Source organism: Charadrius vociferus, unplaced genomic scaffold (assembly GCF_000708025.1).
Source record: "Charadrius vociferus isolate BGI_N301 unplaced genomic scaffold, ASM70802v2 scaffold72, whole genome shotgun sequence".
Taxonomy (NCBI): Eukaryota; Metazoa; Chordata; class Aves; order Charadriiformes; family Charadriidae; genus Charadrius; species Charadrius vociferus.
The window spans coordinates 8,765,071-8,784,283 of NW_009647830.1; the positions used below are offsets into that span (position 1 = coordinate 8,765,071).

General features: G+C 37.2%; 1 protein-coding gene across 1 annotated transcript in view; it reads right to left on the reverse strand.

Annotated features, from left to right (window-relative positions):
* Positions 1-750: 750 nt before the first annotated feature.
* OTOGL (otogelin-like) overlaps positions 751-19,213 on the reverse strand; it is a 97,316-nt gene continuing 78,853 nt past the window's right edge. Inside the window, 15 exon segments of the mRNA XM_009882672.1 lie at positions 751-951; positions 3,489-3,568; positions 7,666-7,711; positions 9,667-9,786; positions 10,617-10,721; positions 11,033-11,211; positions 12,168-12,231; positions 13,228-13,268; positions 13,350-13,454; positions 14,517-14,618; positions 14,932-15,039; positions 15,246-15,350; positions 16,253-16,465; positions 16,959-17,144; positions 17,488-17,629. Coding sequence (XP_009880974.1) covers positions 751-951; positions 3,489-3,568; positions 7,666-7,711; positions 9,667-9,786; positions 10,617-10,721; positions 11,033-11,211; positions 12,168-12,231; positions 13,228-13,268; positions 13,350-13,454; positions 14,517-14,618; positions 14,932-15,039; positions 15,246-15,350; positions 16,253-16,465; positions 16,959-17,144; positions 17,488-17,629 — 1,797 coding nt within the window.

Below are 19,213 nucleotides of genomic sequence, written 5' to 3' on the forward strand. Positions count from 1 at the left end.
GGCACAAAAGCTTGGAACTCTTCAGCCTTTGCCTAGTCATGCTTCATATTCATATCAAAATTAAACATATGTCAAAGGTTTAAAGACATTATTATGATTCTACTATGTGCTGTGGAGATATACTACAGGTACTTACAGACCACAGTCGTGGTGTTTCTCAGTGACTTACAGTGTAGTCAGAGTCTCTTCATTCACAACAGCTTAATGGACAAAAGATAGACTTTTCAGCAATACAGAAAAGTGTTTCAGTTGAACCCACTATTTTTTTAATAAATTAATTCAGTCATTCTCAAAACAATAATATGCTTCTTTCCCATTTAAACATGGGACCAGTGATGGTTCTGAATTGGAAGTTTCCAAGTGAAAGGAAAAGAACCACTGAGAAATTCTAAACTTTGATAGGAAGCCACAATCCAAAATTTTAAAACTCTGGAAACACAGATATTAACCATCTTTCAACAACTCATTGGAAATCCAATGAGTAGAAATAAATGATGGCTAAATTATACCTTGTCGAAAGGATTTATATTTTTCTTTGTATACATGCCAATATTTAAAAAGAAAATTTGAAGAACAATGAACAACATAATCTCTACTAAATTTGTGAAAAGTTACATTATAAACCATAATTGAGGACATTTTAATTTTTTTTTCCCTGCAGAGTCCTGTAGCCATCCAAGGTCAAAAAAGAGACTCTGGTGAAAGGAAATCCATTTTAATTCTTCCATTAAATAACATCCACAGTAATGTTCAGTTCCATTGGCACGAGCAGTCTATAGGCTCTTGAATGACGTACATAATTTCAGTGCCATTTCCTGAGCAGCGTAGTGGCACAGTCAGATTACGTGTTCCATTTTCGCGACAACATTTACAGAATCTCAAATGGCTATCAATATTGACATTGAAAATTGTTGCAGACGGGCACTTTCCATCACAAGAAGCCACATTTATCTGAGTAAAAGAATAACTGAAGTTAGAGATCTCAGATTATGTTATAAAGATAGTACATTTCAAACTCTTTTGTGATTAAACCCCATTTTTAGATTTGAAAAGGACTCTGGTCTTAAAAAAATATTTTATCTTCTAAAATTCATTCTAAGTGTAGACACATTTTCTTTTTTTTTTTTTAATTAAACTTTTTTTGGTCATTTAACCATGCATTCTGTCTTAACCTTGAGCAAAACATTGTGCTGTAGATACCGAAATCTACTCTAGTAGATATGTATCCTAGTTTACAAATTAATAACTTCAGTGTAGATAAATTCATGTTCTTTTCATGTTCACTGCTGAAAAGTTAAATTCTCCTAAGCAAGAGGAATAATAATAAGGAAATAAGGAATAAGAAGGAAAATCTATTCTCCTTGAAGTTTCAAGAGGAAGAGCATACCAGAGCAAAAGTTTTTCCCTTTGTTATTCATACTGCTTGTGACTAAGGGCACACAAATATTAGCTGCGTTATCACTGTAACAACTACATCCAAAAAGTAGCTGCAGTAACAAACCGGCAAGGGCAGAGACTGGCTGTAACATTATTTGTGCTCTAGACTGAGCAGAGCTAAGCTTTCTCTCACTAATACATTAAGTGAAGAGTCTTGTTACCTGATATTCTGATAGAAAAGAAATCGATATATTTTAATTTAGACTTAAGCAGAGTCGATATGCTGTGAAATCGAGAACAGGCATACTAGATGTGGTTCTTTTTTGTGATAGTTTTAAATCTGATTTCTTATGCAAGTGAGGCGTATGAAAGATGCTTTGATCCACTCCCTTCCAAACAGCCTGTGACCAAATGGGCCATATCCAAACAAATTAGACCAAAAGGTTGCTCTTACAGCTTTCCTGAAATTTGACAGGGAGAAAAAAAGACCTTGTCCAAAGCACTAATATTCTCAGTCACTAATTAATTAAATATAATTATACTCAGCCCTATCTGAAGTTTGACGGCATTAACCTGGCCAAAGAACTCTTATGCAGTTCCCAACCAGCCATAGCAGATACCACTATTTGATGGGCCAAAATCACACTACTGAAAGAGAGTGCCAACGGTTTTGCAGTGAGAGAGCTGAAGGGGAAAGGCAGTGGAGCTAAGGGTATGAACAGAGATTTTGAGGACATGAAAATCTGGAGGTACTTCTGGGTGAAATGTAAGGAAACCTGCGCTGTGGGAAGGGTGGGGAGCCATCAAGGAAACGGGAAACAAGAAAATAGTTGGGGAAACGGCGTTGTAATATGGAAGGAGGTGGGACAGGGGTAGGTCTTTTTGGAAGGTGGGTAGAGAGGGAAGAAAAGATCAAGAGTCTACAGTAGTAAGCCATAAAATGAAGGCATCATTTGTTGCGCCATTTGTGGAATGACCTGGCCAACATTCTCGTTGCACCTCTCTGAACCCTCTCTAGTTCTGCAGCAATGTGGAGGGACCATAACTGCCCAGAGCACCCTCAGTAGTACTGCACCATCGGCTCGTAAGAGACACTACAACGAGTGTGTTTCCACTCCCTGTCCTATTCCCTAAATGTCATAACTCTTAGTTAGCCTTTCCGTATGCAGGAGAGCATTTAACAGAAGGTTTCGCAGAACTGGATGCAAGGGCAAGGTCCTTTTCAGCTAGCTTAAAAACCTATGAGGTTTGACCAATCTTTCTTTTTAATATTCTTTCCTTCAGTCAATACCACGTCTTTATTTTGTCATATTGCCGTCCCTTCACGTAGGTTGTCAAATTATCTGTGAAGGTCTCCACAGTCTTCTCTTAACTATGGCAAATAACTGTAATTTCATCTACATATTTATACTCCCTCATTACTAACTGTTCTTCTAAAACTACATAAACAGGATGGAAATTAACCTGATTGGCTTTCAATCTGTGATGATATTTTGCTGCTTTCTTTATGACTGTTTAAGCTCTTCAATAGCATCTTACCAGAGACTTTTTGGAAGTCTCTGCGCCAATTGCTTCTCCTTTAAATGCTACGAGAAGCACGTTTGCTGCTCAGACATGTCTTGCGTTTTATAGGTGGGGCTACAAAAAAGCTGAGAAATAACATGTCTTAAGCAGACCCATAAATAAATGGGAACATGAATTTATGATATGGAGACACATGCTATGTGGAGGAGAAGACAGCCAGAGAGTAAAGGTCTTCCAAGAGGAATGCAGCAGTGTTTCCATCACATCCTAAGTGGAAGCATTTCTGCTCCTCTTTCTGAGTTATTTCACGGTGAAGAGTTCAGCGCCTTTGTTAGTTACAAGCAATTATGCTGTGTACTTTTCATTTGAAGCCAGATGTTTTTCCAGGTAGGAGGGCTCAGTCTTTCAGCCATAGAAACAGCTAATTTTACTCGGTTTGTGAGTAGGATAACATTCCTAGGGTCAAAGGTCTGCTTTTGAGAAGATAGCAACATTTTTTGTTGCTTGCTGATAGCTATAACCCACTTCTTAATACTTGACATGGTGCGCCGTAGGCCCAGCATGAAACACAGGTCTTTTATGCTTACCGGGCTTTGACTTATACAGTCATTTTTTCTTATGGTTGTCCTGATTGTCATTTTCTGGCAAATCCTTTCTTCCTTTTTGCCTGATAAAATACAGAAAATGCATACTGAATCAGTACACTTTTTGTACTGTATTTGCTACTAAAAAAGTGAAAATATGAAAATAATTTTAATAATCATACTTTGCCTGAATGTACACACTGAAATTATCAATTCCATAATTAAATATGGTTTAGAAAAAAAATCTCATATATTAATAAACATTTCCTTTGCAGTACTACTGATTTTATAGCTGGCACATGTGAGGCATTAAATGGCCCGTTAAGGTATACATATTTTATAAATGTTAGAATATTAATTTTATTTTAAATTGCATATATGGCAAGACATATAAGCAATTAGAAAAAAGAGATATCTCAAGTGATTTTGAATAGTAATAAAATTCATTCTCTTTTAATAGGAATATTGAATGTAAATAAGATTTTGAGTCTGCATTTTAGAAAATTTTCAGAACTTAACATCTGAGAAGGTAAAGCTGTGAATGTGATTACAACCTTAATGCTATTTTGAATGTTTAGATTTTAAATAGAACTATATAATTTCAGTATAGTTTTGAGAAAGATGTCCCTCAAGGAAGCTTTGAAAGAGAGGGCTGCGTATATTTGCTAAATATGGTGCAGTTTTCACCTGCAGAACTGAAGCATGTAGCACTGAGTCAGCATATGGATCTAGGATTAGGGAAATACTGTGTTTTTAAGTACATTTTGGGAAATATTGATAGTTCTTTTATTTTATTTTTCCAACAAAGCTGTACAGTGCAAAGCCATTTTTAGCATAATAAAAATCGTAATGTAACACTGAAACAATTAAAAGTACAATCTTTGATGCGGCAGTCCATATCAGACTGTTTGTTATTGCTATCTGTGTAACAGCAGTTATTTAGATCTCCAATTTCACTACGCATCAAAATCATCTATTGGTTTTGCTACGCAACCATTCTGGACATCCAGCGTATAAAATAATAAGCGCTATTCAGCAGAAGTTCTCCACCTTTGGCACATGCCTTTATGGTTGGGTGTACACAAAAACAACTTTTCTGTCCCCCAGAAGCTTGTGAGCACTTTTATAAGATAGATGAGCTCTGAGTAACCAAGGTATTCCGCAGCCATAGCTCCACCGGGTATCTAAAAATTAGCCTGGCCCCAGAGTGCAGCTAGATTTTAATCTGCACATTGCAGGATCAAACAAGATTCTCCTACTGAACTGGCAGATCACTGTATGATCGAAGCTGTTACAGCCTACAGCATCTTGGTTTTCCTTCCTCAGCAACACGTAAGAAAAATAAGTCATCTGGTATTTCCATCAGGAAGCGCTTGCCAGCATGAATATGTGTCGACAACACAATCTTTGTACTTGTACAGGTTGTATAGAGATACATGACATTTCAGAGTATAAGGTGCTGATGTCTAGTGAAAACTCTACTGCTATACTTTTCTCTCTCCCATCTTCAACTGTCAAGAAGATCTGTATTCAGTATCGGGTGTGATTTTTTTACTCACTCCTTATTTGAGTAAGGAGTTTCAGTGACTTACCTATCCTTAAAAGCAAATAATTATGATCATAATGCAACAGTTCTGTAAAATTCTGTAATTTATGGTGTAAAGAGTATTTATTAATGCGTGATTGTAATTGTACATTTCCCCCCACCCCCAACATTTTCATAACTTTGTAAAACATGTTATTTGTGACAAAGCAGAAATACAGCATGAATCCATATCTGCAAAGGTGAGACCGGGCAGTAATGCACACTCTTGCTCTATTTTAAGGCAAAAATAGTTCAGTCATTAAATTCAGAGACCTGTGATCAGATTTAGAATCTCTTGGTAACAGTAGTCAGGAGGATGGTATTTTTTGAAGTAACATTTCTTGTTACAGGTACCCTGTACAGTAAGTTCATGGAATAAAACTGATTTCAGAAATGAACAGGAGGAAGAACCGTCAGTAGTATGTACCATAAATGGATGAACCTAATTCTGACAGGTGCTGAGCAGTGAACCCTAACCAGGCTTTAGAAAAACACTGTCTGGGAGGCCAACAGGGGATCAGCATCTCTCAGTATCAGGCCCAGCACCAGTAACTGCATGGTCGCATTTAATGGTGATGATAGCTATACACATATATCAAGCAGTGCTTACACTATTATTAAGAAAAGAAAATACGTTATTAAAAATAATACCTGGTTCACAATTAATACTATCAGTAGGCACTACTGGACTAATGGCAAAGGGTAATAGACCCAATCCAGAACCTGGCAGAATCATTAGGAATATAAGTTTCTCATGAAATAAAAACATTTTCATATAAATGACATTTCATTAATTCTTACACTGCCAACTGCAATTTTTCGTTTAGCAAAAGGTGATGAGCTTTCCTGTTAGTCTTCCAAATTTAGAAAGCCTGCAGCTGCTTCAGGTCTCACTAAAGATGGCCTAAACTTTATTATTCTCCCGGTTAACACAAAACTGGAATGATGCTTCCTTGTAAACCAAACTTTTGCAATGACACTCTCTATGGCAAGGTAAGAATTAAATATATGCACTCACTTTGCATGCATTGAATCAAGCTCTTTCGGAAAGGTTATTTGTCCCCATTAAAACCCCAAGGTGTTGCAAGCTCTATTTATAAGTACTCTTTTTAACTGCTTCACCACAGGGCACATGCTTTTAGTTAAAAATAAAGCAAAATTAAAATAAAAATAAAAGAGCATATAATTGTATGAATTATATCTGGTCTTTTAGCAGCCACCTCAGCAAGTTATTTCTGAAGTATAACAATGCCTTTCCTGAGGCCACAGAATATGGCCAAAATTATAAATCTTCCTGGTCAACAGAAAACCAGTAGCCATTAATTCTTTAGACTAATTTTCTAAATAAAGCCAACCTAATTTGAGGGGGTTTAGTTAAATATTTTTCAACATAGTTTATCCCATTAGAGAAAGAATATTGATTAATAAGATCTTAGCACAATTCTGGTGTGTTACTTTTCTCTGCTGATTCTCATTTTTAGAAAAAAAGTATTCCTTTGTATTAAAACAACTGTTATTTTCTGTGTTTTGACTATGATAGAACAATACTTGCAGTTCACTTGCAAAGCTTTGTGTAACTTGGAAACTTTGAGTATTGTTCTGTGTTTGATAAATATGAATATTGCCCTTTATATTGCAAAGTTATTTACAATACATTGCACTTCTGAATTTTATTTAATAACTTCGCAATATATGGTAATAAGTCTGTAACTTCTTATTCAATATTGTTAAGTAATAAAAAAATTCTAAAGGCTAATTTGCTTATATATTTTAACTCTAATGTTGAACACAAAAAAGGCCCAAAAAGAGGGGGGAGGATTATCTGTGGCATTCAGCACCTTCTTGCTCTGTGCAATGAGTTTTACACAACAGTGTTTTATTTTTATGTATATATAATTATATACCTTGATAATAAAACCTTTCCTAGTCAAAACTGCAGGAAAATAATTTTGTTTTCAATCTACTTTTAAAATTGCATAACTTATGAAACCTTTATATAAGCTTGTGTAACAATTCATCATATTTTGAAGTTACACACTCAGAAAATGTGACTGAATTCCCAGATATTAAAAAGTCAATTTTATATAAGGGTTGCTATTACTATAACTTTTCCTCATTTGTGATTAAAAAAAAAATAATTCCAGTATTTTGGCCCTAGAAAATAGATCCTACTGATACAGAATAAATTGGAAAGTTTGGAGACATATTTCAAAACATCATCGAATTAGAAATCATTTTAGAGGTGAAATTCCTTGTCTTTTATGGTGAAAATCATATAGGCAATATTTTAGAGTCAGCTTAGCAATAAAGAGAATGTTTTCATTATTTTAATCGAGATGACTTTTCATCTTCCACAGGTTATACTTGGAGAGATTTGGTTATACTCCAGAACAATAATGTTAAAAATCACCAAGTCAGCAGCCAAATGAAGCAAGACCTTTTAATAGGAGTAGTTAGGTAACTATAATGATTTTATGTGATTTTTGGGGGGACTGCATGCTTTTTCCTTCATTATGTCCCAGCAACTGAGGTTAAAAAACACAGCCCTGCAAAACCAAAGCCAAACTAGCACATATGGCAGCCTTTATCACTTACAGGTCTTGCAGCAGCCATCATTATACGTCTGCACAATTCCTCCGTTCTAGGAAAATAAAAGGAGAATATATCAAAAAAGACTGTGCCCAATGCAAATGTGAATTGTATCTCAAGACATTCCATGTTTTAAAGATGCCTAACTAATAAAAGATAGTATTACTGAAATCAAGAGAATACAGATATGTATCATCTGAAGGTTTGGTTCACAAACGCTTTAGAGCCTTTACCATTGAAAATGAACTTGTCACTGCTTATCCGATCTGATCTGGTCTCCTTTGAATAAGCCACTTAGTTTCTGTGAGCATCATTTTATATCATCCACTACCATCTCTTTCCCCACCACTGAGATTTATTAGGGCAGTTTAAAAATTAATGTATGCAGCGTTGCTGATGATGTAAAAAAGGATTTATACTGTTCATATGCCAAGGAGAAAATTAATACCTAGTAAGTAGCTCTTTACAAGATTAAATATATATGCATATATATACACACTTTTGAAAGAGAACATTAACTGCAGAAATTCAGAACCATTTTTGCGCTCTACTTTTTCTGAAACAATTATAGCCTATTATTGTTTTCTTCTAAAGTTGCTTGTTAACAAGAAAGTAAAAATATATCAAAGTGAAGAAAATATCCTTTTGAAATTAAAAGAGAGCATGAGAGGGAGAGAGAGTGACTGTCAGAATCTGTTGGAATGGATGCAAGCTGGGAACAAATGTCTGCAATTTTAGTGCATAGCTCAGAACTGCATATCAAGCAGACAACTCACCATAAATAGCACTCTTAAAACAACAGAAAAAAGACATTTTAAACTTCCATCTTTTCATGCTAGCATGTATTTTTTATCTTGTTACAGAAAAATTACTGAATGAGTTGTTCAAGAACTTCTTAAATGATCACTGAAACACAGCCTCTTAAATCCATATTCCTAAATTATCCTGAGCTGCCTGTCAGAAGAGCTTTCTCCTTGACTACTGGCTCAAGTCTATGTTCAGCATCTCTGAAAAACAGGTCAGACTGAGTCAGGAAGTTAATTTTAGGGCTCTGTTCTTTAAAAACTTAACCATTATTACTAAGGGAAAATCCTAATAGATGGTGACAAAGGGATTCCAGGGAAGAAACTGAAGCATAACATCAAAGTAGAACAGGCATGAATTTTAGATAGAATGCCTTCTTGAGGATTGGAAGAAATAAGGACTTTTTTAAACAAATGCAATGGATAAGTAGGACTTGTGCTAAATTTATAATCTGTAGTCAAGGCAGCTCTGGTACTTACCCTCTCTACATGTATATTTATTTTATTACTATTTGTAGCTTATATTAAATATATGGTGTACTGCAAGTGCAAAAACTAGGATTATAAGAATTATTATAAAGCTAGAGAAATACTAAATGAAAAGTTAAAATTGTAAACAAATATGTAATGTACATGAAGCATCCACATTCTTCAAACCAGTTTATACGGATATGCCACATTTACATTTTTAGATATATCATGTAGGTAGATATCCTTTCATGCATTATAGATAATTTTTTTTATGTTATACAAAGTTTATATATACTCTGTCATCTTTCTAATCTTTGCAACAGCTTAAGGAATTTTTAATATAGCCCACTTTTATATGCAGCATTTCTACATTGCTCGGTCCAATTTGTTTAGTGTATGTGTACTACAAACTTGGCAAAGTGTTAGTCCAAACTAAAGTAAGACATAGTGATCATCATTTTGCATAGTGGTATGTCAAGCGTGACTCCAATTCCACAATAATTTAAGTGCAGTCATCATTAAGACCCAACGCAAACTTTCATACTCATCACAGATATTTTGTCAGTCAGAAAGCAAACAGGAACATAGAAAACAAGACTGTAAATTGGTCACTTACGTGTTTTTACTTACCACTTTTTTAGTTTAAGGGAAGTGCATGAGGTATGCATGCATTGTCAAGTGTAAGCCAAACTCCAGATCAGTTATTGTCACTTACCTCACCAAAAGTACAAACCTTTGTGCACTCAGTGTCATTAAAAGGGGGACAGACAACACTTGATGCCAGTATGATGGCCCCTGCTGCAGTCTTAGCACATTTGTAGTTGGTGCAGTTGGAGCTCCAGGTGCTTCCCTCCTGAATATATAAAACAAAACCATTGTCAGGAAAGACAAAACATTTCAGCATTATCTCCAACTCCAAATGTCTGTAAAAGTGGTGCCTTCATGCTGTAGTACCTACTGGAGTTGAAAGTTTGTTGCAAACCACCCATAGGCAGCAAAGGGAAAACCCATCTACTGACTACCAGTGACTACTCCTCCCTGCAGCCATGGCTCTACTCTCCAGCATACTGCCCAGCGTGGGTGTCCTAGTGCAGAATGAAAGGGCTTTGCAGCGGGAGGAAAGTCCAATACTTTCTTTTGCTCCAGAAGCGATGGGAAGTGTGAACTAAGTCGTGGCCACATCTAAATTTGTGGTATGTGGATGCTGGAACGCACCATCAGGATCCTGAACCTCAGTGCTTCAGTTTGCACACTTCCCTTCTGTAGAAACCAGAGAATGGGGAGAAGAGTGGTCCTGGGAGGAGGGGGACATAGGAGTCCTGATGTGGACTCAGAAATGCCGAACTCATCTAGATCCCAGTCTATGACTTAGAGATGCAATTTGATTCCTACCTTGCACTTAGAACATATCCAACCTTAAGTAAATGATGACATTCATCTATCTTTGTAGAAAATATTACAAGCAATAAAATGAAATAAGGTATTCACCTTGTGTGAAATGGCAGGTCTTTAAATAAACACACTTTTTTCCAATCATATACCATAAATAGTCCCTAAGTGCATAACCAGCAGTAAGGATGTATGAAGCAAGACTCACAGCACGAGTTAACTAAGAAGTGACTTTCAGACACCTGTTTATCGTACCATTATAGTTATTTTCTGTCTCTGTCCAGAGGCACTTACCTCATACACAATTAGTGTTCCATTCTCAGTATGAAAAGAGCAGGACACATTTTGACAGGTACCACAACAAGTATGGTGACTAGCAGAAGGCATATATATTTGATGCTGGGAAGAAAGGAAAGCAAAAAAAAAAAAAAAAAGTATTTTTTAACATACACTACGTGAAAATTCATTGATTTCTGAAACTAAAAATACCAAGAGAAACAATATATGGATGGATGGATATGTTTACGTATGCTACTAGAAATTGCCTCTCGAAATAATGCTGCAGGCACAAGATACACACATCATCACTGTTAAGTTCTCAAGTTCTTGCTGAGCAAACAGGACTAGCGAAAGTCTTCACTTTGACTTTTATCCTAATTGCGCAGTTGTGGTCACAAATTGCACCATTCCAGTATATTAAGAATACTCACAGCTTCACATTGCTGGGAACAGTTCACCATTGTAAAATGCATGGCATTGTATCCCGTGATCTGATCTTTTTCTTGTAAACACTGTACAGTGTAACAAAGGTCTCCATCCAAGTACTGAACCACTGACTGCCCAGGATTCAGTACTGTCACCTCTTGGAAGATACAGACATCATCCTTCTCTAACACCAAAAGAAATAGATGTTACCGGGGCGGGGGAATCATCAAGCAAATTAACAGAATCACTGAAGACAAAAGTAGGGCAGTCCTACGCTTTGCAAAAGTTTTCTAACTTTTAGACCCAATTGGTTTGTGGGTTTAATTACCAAATGGGGGGGAGGGGAGGAGGAGGTATAATTCAGCTTCAGAAAATGCTACAAAATGCAGAACTGCCTACAATGGAAGTAAAAAAAAAAATAAAATCTGTTGCTCTTCTTTTTAAAGACTTTTAATATTTAACATTGGTCTAAGTACACTATATGAATGATTTTATACATCACAAAATGTAGCCTTTCTGTCAATTAAACTTGTACGTTTACAATTACCTGTGGGATAGTAATATGCTCAAGTTGTACTCCGTGTGTGTGTGTATAGTTTGCTCCCGGAGGCAGTTTAGCCTCGGCTGCAGTCAGGATTGCAGCATACCTCAAGGACCTCCATGCACAGTGCAGCTGAAATTTAGTCTGCATGGGGTAGCTGAGTGAGGGAAGGGAGCAGAGGTGTGATCTGAAGGTTAGGCACCTACCCTCATGCTGGCTGGACAGGTCTGTTGCTCTGGTGTGAGATGTCATCTCGTGTGTGCTCAAGAGTGGACTCGGAGCAGTCGAACTGCTCACACTCAGCTAAGGTTCACAACCTGCCGCCTATCTGCCTCTCACCAGAGAGACCATACCCGACTGAAACCAAAATTATGACACTCCTACACCCCCACCAGAACAGACACAAAATGGATGGGTTAGCAGACAAAGCATCATATTCAGAAAAGAGAGCAGAATTGCATAACTAGGTAGGCACCCATAAAATCAAGATAAAAGGGTGATTACATTTGAGAAGGTTATTAGGGTCCTATTTCTGCTTTCTCTGCATGCCCTTTTTACTGTAAGCTAAAACAAAACAGATAGGAATGTGAAAAAGTTACCACAAATGTAGTGAGTGCATCCACAAGCGCTGGATATGCTACTATCTATTTTTTTAACTTCTCCCTTAGTGTAAAAAGATAAAAGAGTTTGCAAAGTCATGCACAATTATATGTAGCGCCAAACAGACAGTTTTTCTCTAAAAATGTAAAATACTACTTTCATCACTTCCACCGCTTCTTTCATAAACAAGAAAAATTGCAGTGTACTCAAGAAACAGTAGCACATTCAGAGTTATTCAATGTATTTATCTCTCTAAACAGGAGCAAAGCACTTCATTTTCCCTAGGAATGCATATAAGCAGCAGAGTGGCTGAAACAGCATTTTTTCCTGAGATACAAAGTTATTTCAATAATAAATATATTAGCAAACGTCTGCCTTCTATGAATTTTCTTCCAGAAGACAGATGAAAACTATTCAAATTCTCAGCTCCTGTTTAAACTTTATGTTATGCAGTCCTCATGTAAGGGGAAGAGAAGGACAAGCTACAGGCATTTGCTAGGGAAAATATCCCTGTCACAGTGGTAATAATGGGAGTTTGAACATTCACTCATAATTATTTTCCAGATCACAGTCCCTATTACAAGAAAGTATGCGAGGAACAAAATGTTTATGACTTCTCATATCAGCTGAATTCAATAACGTCAAACCATTTTAATTAAAAGCATAAATTATTAACAAAATAACACATTTCTCCAGGTGATAGATATGATCATAATGTTCATCCCTTGTTAATTATTAAAAACAATTAGGAATTGTTTACGTGGCAAAAACTTCGCAGCATATTGTTTCAAGTCAACACTGAACAGAATAATATAACAGTTGCTTTTCTTCTTTTGACACCTTAAAACATACAAAGTGAAATTTCCCCAGGGAATAGCTGACAGCACTGTGCAGACACTTGATGGAGTCCCATGCCTGAGCTGGGGACTGGGAGGCAGTGTCCCAGCCTGTCCCTGTTCAGCCTTATCACCCTTTACAGCTAATTGAAACAAGGAGTGGAAAGGGAGGAGTAAGAGGGCTGAACGCTATTAATAAAAAGAAGTGAAAGGCAGTGCTTACCAATTTACAGGTCAGCATAGTAGTGTTTTCACAGCTACATTCTGAGAAGAGAACAAGAAAAGCATATTAGTCAGTTAGCTAATTGTTACACAGCAGTGACTAAGAAATAAAGCAATAATTACCACAGTGCCATTCTGGACAGCACTGCCCAGGTATTTTTTCCTTCACAAGTGTCATGTCATCTGTGCAATTCATAGGGGGCTCCGAACAAAGATTCTCATCGCAAACTAAATGGGGGGAAAGGACAGGTATGAGAATTTACTCCAAATTTCCTTTGACTTTTCCAGCTTATATTTCTCTTGATAAACTATTTCAAAACTAAAAAATAATCCTAAAAAATATTATACATTCTGAAAATAATGATTTCTTTATTGTGTTTCTTAAGCATCTCAATTATGTTTGGGACTGAAAAATAAACCAAGTTTTTCAAAAGTGCTTTTAGTAGCCTCAGAACAAGTTTAAATTTCCAGAAAGGATCACACAGAAGTCATTTAATTTTCTTCCTGCTTCAGAGTGACTCAAGCTTATAACCAGTACCAAAGACAACTAAAATCACAGCTTTTGGAAAAAAGTGCTTTTTTTTTCATCTCAGCTTTGTTGTAAGGCACATTTCTGTAAGATAACAGGGATTAACTGCCCTCCTAGGACCACTCTAATGAGAGAATACTTGCCTGTCTTATGAGAGGAGGCTTACCAAGACTCTGAAAAAAACCCACATACTAAGTTTCTAGCTGCTAGAAGTTGGCAAAAACAGTGACAAAAGCCCTTGCAGAAACTTTCACCTGGATGCAAGTACTAGGAAAAGGGAAAGACCAAAATGGGGAACCAGCTGAAGTAAAAATCACTAAGCTCTAAACTTACTGGAAGACAATTTAATCAAATTAAATTAGTCAAAGACTGTAATAGGTCAAGAGTTAATGCAGGAATACTCCACTGATCTAAATTAAGCAGTAACACTTATAGACATTAGTTAAGAACATACAGTACAATTTCTGTGTTTTATAAGGCTAGCAAAGTGACTACATTACACTGCAAATATTTTTCTTCTGCCTGCTCATTGTTTGAACAGTAGTCAGCTCAGCAGTATTTGAAACTCTTGGCCTGCTCCTTCCCCTAAAAACTAAAAATACAAAGAATCTGCCTAAACATTAACGAATGGTACAACAGAGGAACAACATGGAAGCTATTTTATTACAGGTGCTTTAATATATGAACAATTGTACGTTTATACCCCAAGAATGTAATTTATACTAAATTTGGTCATGTATTGAACTGACAATTACACTCACCGCAGTAGTAATGAGGACAACAGTAATGTATGGTATTAAGGTCTACAGTGAGAATTTCCCCTTCATTACACAAGGGAACAGGCTCAATACAGGACTCACAAACTAAATTAAAAACAAAAAATCAGATATTTACACAGTTTTAAATACTGAAAATTTAGCATATGTGAATTCTATTTAATAGGCTATATAGCAGTGATATTATGTTTGTTACTTGGATAACAGAGTTTTTATAGATTGACATTCAAATATAAAAGCATAACAAAATATGATGTTCAACATGGTGTTGGAAATAAAAGATACTAGGTAAAAAGATAAAAGTTACTAGGTTTAGACCTCTGGATTGTTTTTGTAAGTACTTAATTATTTACTTAAATACTTAACTTAGTTTTCTGTAAAAATATTAGCAGCTTCTTACCACAGAGGTAAGAGAAACAACAGGGATCTTCCTGTTTTGCTTCAACAATAAATTGATCTTCTCTGCAGTCCAGCTGGGAAGCATTGAAACAAACTGAAGGATCACATTCTGTGGGTTATGAAATAAAAGCATTTTTAAAAGTCACAGAAACAATACTAGAAAGATAAAGAAAATGTCTTCTTCATCTCTTTAGTAGAATGAAACACCCCAAATTGACGGTTAATCGAAAGTGACACTAAAGACAAACATCAAAAGATGATGGAAAGTGTGATAAAAAAAAAGTCCCAGTAACTATGTTTTTGTGTTTCCCTTACCGCATCGGTACTGTGGACAGCAGGACAGGGGGTGGTAGCCTACCACTAATTTTTCATTAGGTTTGCATGTTGGAATAGCAGCATCACACAATGACATGTTACATTCTGTGGAATAAAAAAACCAACCAATTTTGACATATTTGAATAAATACAGGTAAAAGTGCTATAGGTGGAGATATTTATACCATCCAGTATTGAGATCCATAAACTAAGAGCAGCCCAAGTCATCTTAAAGTGTGCTCTATACCATCATGTAGACCTCCAAGCCCAACCCAGGGCCGGTATAGGTCCATTCATGTGGCACTGTGCAAGCACAGTTAGATCCCTCTTAAAGCAAGTATTTACTGCTGCCTACACACAAAGCCAGCTAAGATGTCCCAGTGAAAATATTCCCTAAACAAATTGACAATACGGTGTTGGTTACAGGTAGCTAACTAATGAGCAAAAGCACCCTATCAGCTGGACCATTTGTACTTGTTTTCCTTGAAGATGTTATGAAGAAATAAGTATCTTTTGCTTAACATTTTAGAAGCAGTAAGTTTATTCCTTTTTTCTAGCAACCACGGCTAGACAAAATATTAGTATTCAGTGATCAGCTCACAGAATACTGCTTCTGGCAAACAGCAGTAGGTCAGAGAATACTGCTCATGACACCAAGGCACTAATAAGAAAAACAAATGGGCTCTGATGACTGCCCCAATTACCAAGGTACTTCTGTCATCGAGTATTTATCAATTTCTTTTGAAATTCCACCCAAGAGCTTAAAAATTCATTTTTTAACAAAAGTTTTGTTTCACTAGTGGACTTCTAAGAAAAAAAAATAAAAATTTCAGTGAGTCAGCTCTTACAAAGAAAAGAAGCCTGCTTTGCTGGCCCAACCAGCCACGAATACTTAAAAATCACTTCTGAAAAATGTTACCGTGAACCCTGTCTAAATATTGGCATCTGCCAGTGAATGTCAGCACTTACCTTATACTTCTGTTACTGAGAAAAAATGTGGTACATACCACAAACTTTTTTTGGACAGCAAGCTCTCTCTTCAATGACATGGACGATAACTTCCCCTTCTCTTTCACAGACTGGTGGTGGATCCTCATTGCATTCAGGTTCTACAGCAACAACACTTCCATTTTCTAAACAGTTATACATGCAACAGCCTCTCATGGACCCATTCCAGATCTCCCCAGCAGAGCGGGGTTGTCCTTTGTTATCTGTACATGCTGAGACAAAAAACATTATATCCTTTCAGCAAGTAGAGAGCGCAGCTTTCCTACAAGCAACTATGAATTGCACAAAATTATTGCATAAAATAAAAGTACTGTGGAGTACTATGATCAAGGAATCCAAGAAAAGATGATTACCTTAAAAAACCCATTAATAAATGCTTCTCTATGGGTGAAAATAAATACTGACTGCAAGGGAAAGAACCTGTCCATGCTATTCCTTCCTGAATACTCCAGGAAAGAAGGCCTGGGAGCTACAGAAGAATGACCATCATTTTCCCCCAACAGAGGTACATCAGCAGTGGGTGTTGAATCCAAGTGAACTGAAAGCACAAACTGCTGCAGCTTGAGATAAAGCTAGGCTTTGTTGAAGGGACCTGTACCAGATTCACACTTACGGGGGACTGACACAGAAGTGTAAACATTGCTTACACTAAGCTGCAGTTAATATTAGCATATCAGCAAAACCACTCTGTCCTGCTGCACTTACTACATTTTCCTTCAGGTATACAGAGGTCAGAGTCTGTTCTATGCAGAATAGTGCCATTTTTACACACACAGTCTTCCCTTAAATAGGAACAGGGAGAATCTTCATAGAACCATTTATTCAAGCACGTCTTGGCTTCACAGGGTTGCACACAAGGCTGGTATTCCTTGCCCTCAGGACAACTCAGTGCTGCAAGTCATAAAAATAGGACATTGAGTGCTGCTGTTACTCTTTTTCAGCATTTGATTGGATAAACAGGTAGTAAGAACAAGTGAGTGCATCACGGAAAGCATGCATTTGTATTTTTAACAGTATTTTAGATAAGCAATTCATTCAATCAAGATTAAATCTGATTCATGATACACTGACTAAAACAATACATCTGAAGAACTTGTACCCCCATTTACTAATGCTGTGACAAAATGAAATAGTACTTCCAATAACAAAAGAAATAAATATATTTTTAATTCATCAGTAAACAGTGCAGCAGTATAAAGCCACATTGGGGTATAGAACATGGCTATCTGCTTACAACAGTAATCGGGTGTCCTCCATTTAATGCAAATGTTGTGCTTGTTGCATAAAGCCACATAAGCAGAAAGTGCGTCACACTCATAATTCCAAAAATAAGTACTGTTGATCCACATCTTCTCGCAAAACTCCTGTGGTGACACCTAGGAACATATTGTAGTTGAGAATTAACAAGTAAAAGAGCGTTCTGTAATTAAAATAAATCATTAATTACAAGAAATAATATAGCTGCAAGGGAAAAAATCACAAGTAATGTCTAAAGTAAAAAATACCATTTTTTTTTCAGAACACTCATTCTGCAAAACTTAAGCTGCCAGAATTTTTTATGCTCATTAGTAGGCACAGAACACAGTCCTAATGATGTTGTCACACTACTTTATACTTTGCGGTATAGCCCTGTCAGCTAAAAGACAATCTCAGCTAAACATTGCTGCTATACCTTCCATAAAGTCCTGATGTGAACGAATTATTACTGAGTGCTCTGTTTCTGTGTCTGTAGGACCCGATAGCCTATGTTACTGGGTCTAAATGCAGGTAGGCCAACCTGTCTTATTTCTGTTGGTTTTAGTTGCGTAAGCTTATAAGAAGGTGGAAAAAGTCAGGTGTTGCAGCCTAGCTCTCCCTGTGGTTTCAGCAAATCTTCAAGCAGTTGCTCACTTGTGCCATAAAGTTCGTTACACTGATGACTGTTACATATCCTTGTCTGGCTGCTTCATGCCTATGAAGCACACAATACAGTCCATCGACTCTGGCTCTGCCACCATCGGGTATATGAAAGAAAACAAGATTCATAATGGATGAACCAAATGCTTGGCAATTTTGATGCTATGTCAGGTTTTGCTATAAACCAGGAAAAGATGCAATTGCATTGCATCTGAGGCTGTGAGAGCTCTCCTGGAAACATATATGAAGGAGGAATTCTGACTGTTCATATTCATAGAATCATAGAATGTTTTGGGTTGGAAGGGACCTTAAAGATCATCTAGCTCCAACCCCCCTGCCATGGGCAGGGACACCTCCCGTTAGACCAGGTTGCTCAAAGCCCCATCCAACCTGACCTTGAACACTTCCAGGGGTGGGGCATCCACAACTTCTCTGGTCAACCTATTCCAGTGTCTCACCACCCTCAAAGTAAAGCATTTCTTCCTAATATCTAATCTACCCTCTTTCAGTTTAAGACCATTACCACTCATCCTATCACTACAATCCCTGATAAAAAGTCCCTCCACATCTTTAGGCCCCCTTTAGGTACTGGAAGGGCACTATAAGGTCTCCCAGGAGCCTTCTCTTCTCCACGCTGAACAACCCCAAGCTCAGCCTGTCTTTGTAGGAAAGGTGCTCCAGCCCTCTGATCATCTTTGTGGCCCTCCTCTGCACTCGCTCCAACTGGTCTGTGTCCTTCTTATGTTGGGGGCTCCAGAGCTGGACACAGTACTCCAGGTGGGGTCTCATGAGAGCGGAGTAGAGAGTCAGAATCACCTCCCTCAATCTGCTGGCCACGCTTCTTTTGACACAGCCCAGGATGTGGTTGGCTTTCTGGGCTGCAAGTGCACATCGCTGGCTCATGTTGAACTTCTCATCAATCAACATCCCCAAGTCCTTCTCCTCAGGGCTGCTCTCAATCCATTCTCTGCCCTGCCTGTATTTGTGCTTGGGATTGCCCCAACCCGAGTGCAGGACCTTGCACTTGGCCTTGTTGAACTTCATGAGGTTTGGACAGGCACACC